Source organism: Mandrillus leucophaeus, unplaced genomic scaffold (assembly GCF_000951045.1).
Source record: "Mandrillus leucophaeus isolate KB7577 unplaced genomic scaffold, Mleu.le_1.0 Scaffold18, whole genome shotgun sequence".
NCBI classification, from domain to species: Eukaryota; Metazoa; Chordata; class Mammalia; order Primates; family Cercopithecidae; genus Mandrillus; species Mandrillus leucophaeus.
Genome location: NW_012101809.1, coordinates 2069440 through 2071205, shown reverse-complemented (window position 1 = coordinate 2071205; position 1766 = coordinate 2069440). Strand labels below are relative to the sequence as shown.

The following is a 1766-nucleotide window of genomic DNA, read 5'->3' as shown; positions in this document are numbered from 1 at the left end:
TTAGTAGAGATGGGGTTTCACCATGTTGGCCAGGCTGGTCTTGAACTCCTGACCTCAAGTGATCCACCCGCCTTGGCCTCCCAAAGTGCTGGGATTACAGGTGTAAGCCACAGCGCCCGGCCAACAATTCTTTTCAATATGATACGGTTACAAGACCACTATCAGGCCCCTCTTTCTGGTATACATGGGAATTCTTATAGTAAAATCAATTAGCTTTTATTAAGTTTTCTCCTATAAAAAGCATGTTCACTCATTCCATCATCAGTAACACCTATTTAAAAACAGCAGCAACAACACTAAACACTACCTACCCGTTGTCCAGAAGAAAAAGAATGAGAACAACTAACTTCACCGACTAAATGAAGAAGAATGTAGGTCAGGTAATATGCCTGTTAGAGAAATGAATAAAATTAACACCTATGAATTAGCTAGCATAGTCATTCCAATTTACACATTAGGAAAGTTGCCCAGGAAGGATAAAGGATACGTTAAAGTTAACCCAGCTGGTCAGTAAGTAAAAGCCAAGCATCTAAACTAGGCTTTCTAATTTCTAACTTAAGTGCATTCTTTTTACCATGATTCATGACCTCATGACTGCCCTAATAAAGGGCTACAAAAAATACTCTTGGGAGCAAATTACCAACAATCATCCTTTTACTCACATTTTCAACTCTCAAATTTATGGAAGAATTTCATGACAGCGATAAATTAAAAATATCATTTGCTTTAAAATTATGTTTGCTAGAATGTATCTAGTGTCCCAATCCAGAAATGCCTATATTATCAGTCTATGGTTAGGAAGCTGATATCAGTTATGCTTCTATGTACTCTTTGAGACCTCCTAGCATTGGATACCTGCTTTTCAAGTTCTAAATGTAGACTGTCATCAATAGTGCCATCTGGTTGTTCAGCCTTTTTCTTTAAGACCATTTTCTTTAACAAATCAGAAGGCTTCATCTGCACAAGATAGCGATGTAGGACTGATACCTATCAAAAGAAAGAGGAGACATTGAACAAACCTAAATAATACAGTTGCTCTTTCTTAGGCTATTTTTTCCAGTGTGTCCTCTTTCATTTTGTCCTTTTATTATAGCTTTCTTTACACCTGAACAATATTCATTTTCCCTTTATGTAAAACCCCTGAATTGCTTAAAAAAGGATTTTAAGTGGCCAGGCACGGTGGCTCACACCTGTAATCCCAGCATTTTAAGAGGCCGAGAGAGGTGAATCACCTGAGGTCAGGAGTTCGAGACCAGCCTGGCCAATGTGGAGAAACCTCGTCTCTACTAAAAATACAAAAATTATCTGGGCGTGGTGGCACATGCCTGTAGTCCTAGCTACTCGGGAGGCTGAGGCACGAGAATCACTTGAATATGCAAGGCAGAGGTTGCAGTGAGCCAAGATCGTGCCACCTCACTCCAGCCTGGATGACAGAGCAACACTCCGTCTCTCAAAAAAAAAAAAAAAAAAGTAAGGGATTTTAAATTAGAGATTTAGTACTTGTAACTTGGGATAAATGCTTAGGAGACCAAATGATATTATAACAGAGGCCACAGGGAATGCTTTCTCTGTTAAACTATTCAAAAGTCAACAAAGTTGACTCTGTGGTTAGAAGTCATTGAATTCTGAGAAGAACTACAAGAAGTTGGGGTAAAAATCGCAACTAGATTGTTTTTTTGTTTTTGTTTTTGAGACGGAGTCTCGCTCTGTCGCCGAGACTGGAGTGCAGTGGCCGGATCTCGGCTCACTGCAAGCTCCGCCTCCCG

At 39.8% G+C, this 1766-nt stretch overlaps 1 protein-coding gene across 2 annotated transcripts in view; it reads right to left on the bottom strand.

The window, feature by feature from the left end:
- The window catches only part of FAM178A (family with sequence similarity 178, member A), a 68053-nt gene that overhangs the window by 14112 nt on the left and 52175 nt on the right, over positions 1-1766 (bottom strand). For both annotated transcript variants that reach the window (XM_011977407.1, XM_011977406.1), the window contains exons 16-17: positions 856-987; positions 312-389 (exon numbers count right to left, since the gene is read on the bottom strand). In XM_011977407.1, the coding sequence (XP_011832797.1) occupies positions 312-389; positions 856-987 (210 nt within the window). The remainder of the gene's footprint in view (positions 1-311; positions 390-855; positions 988-1766) is intronic.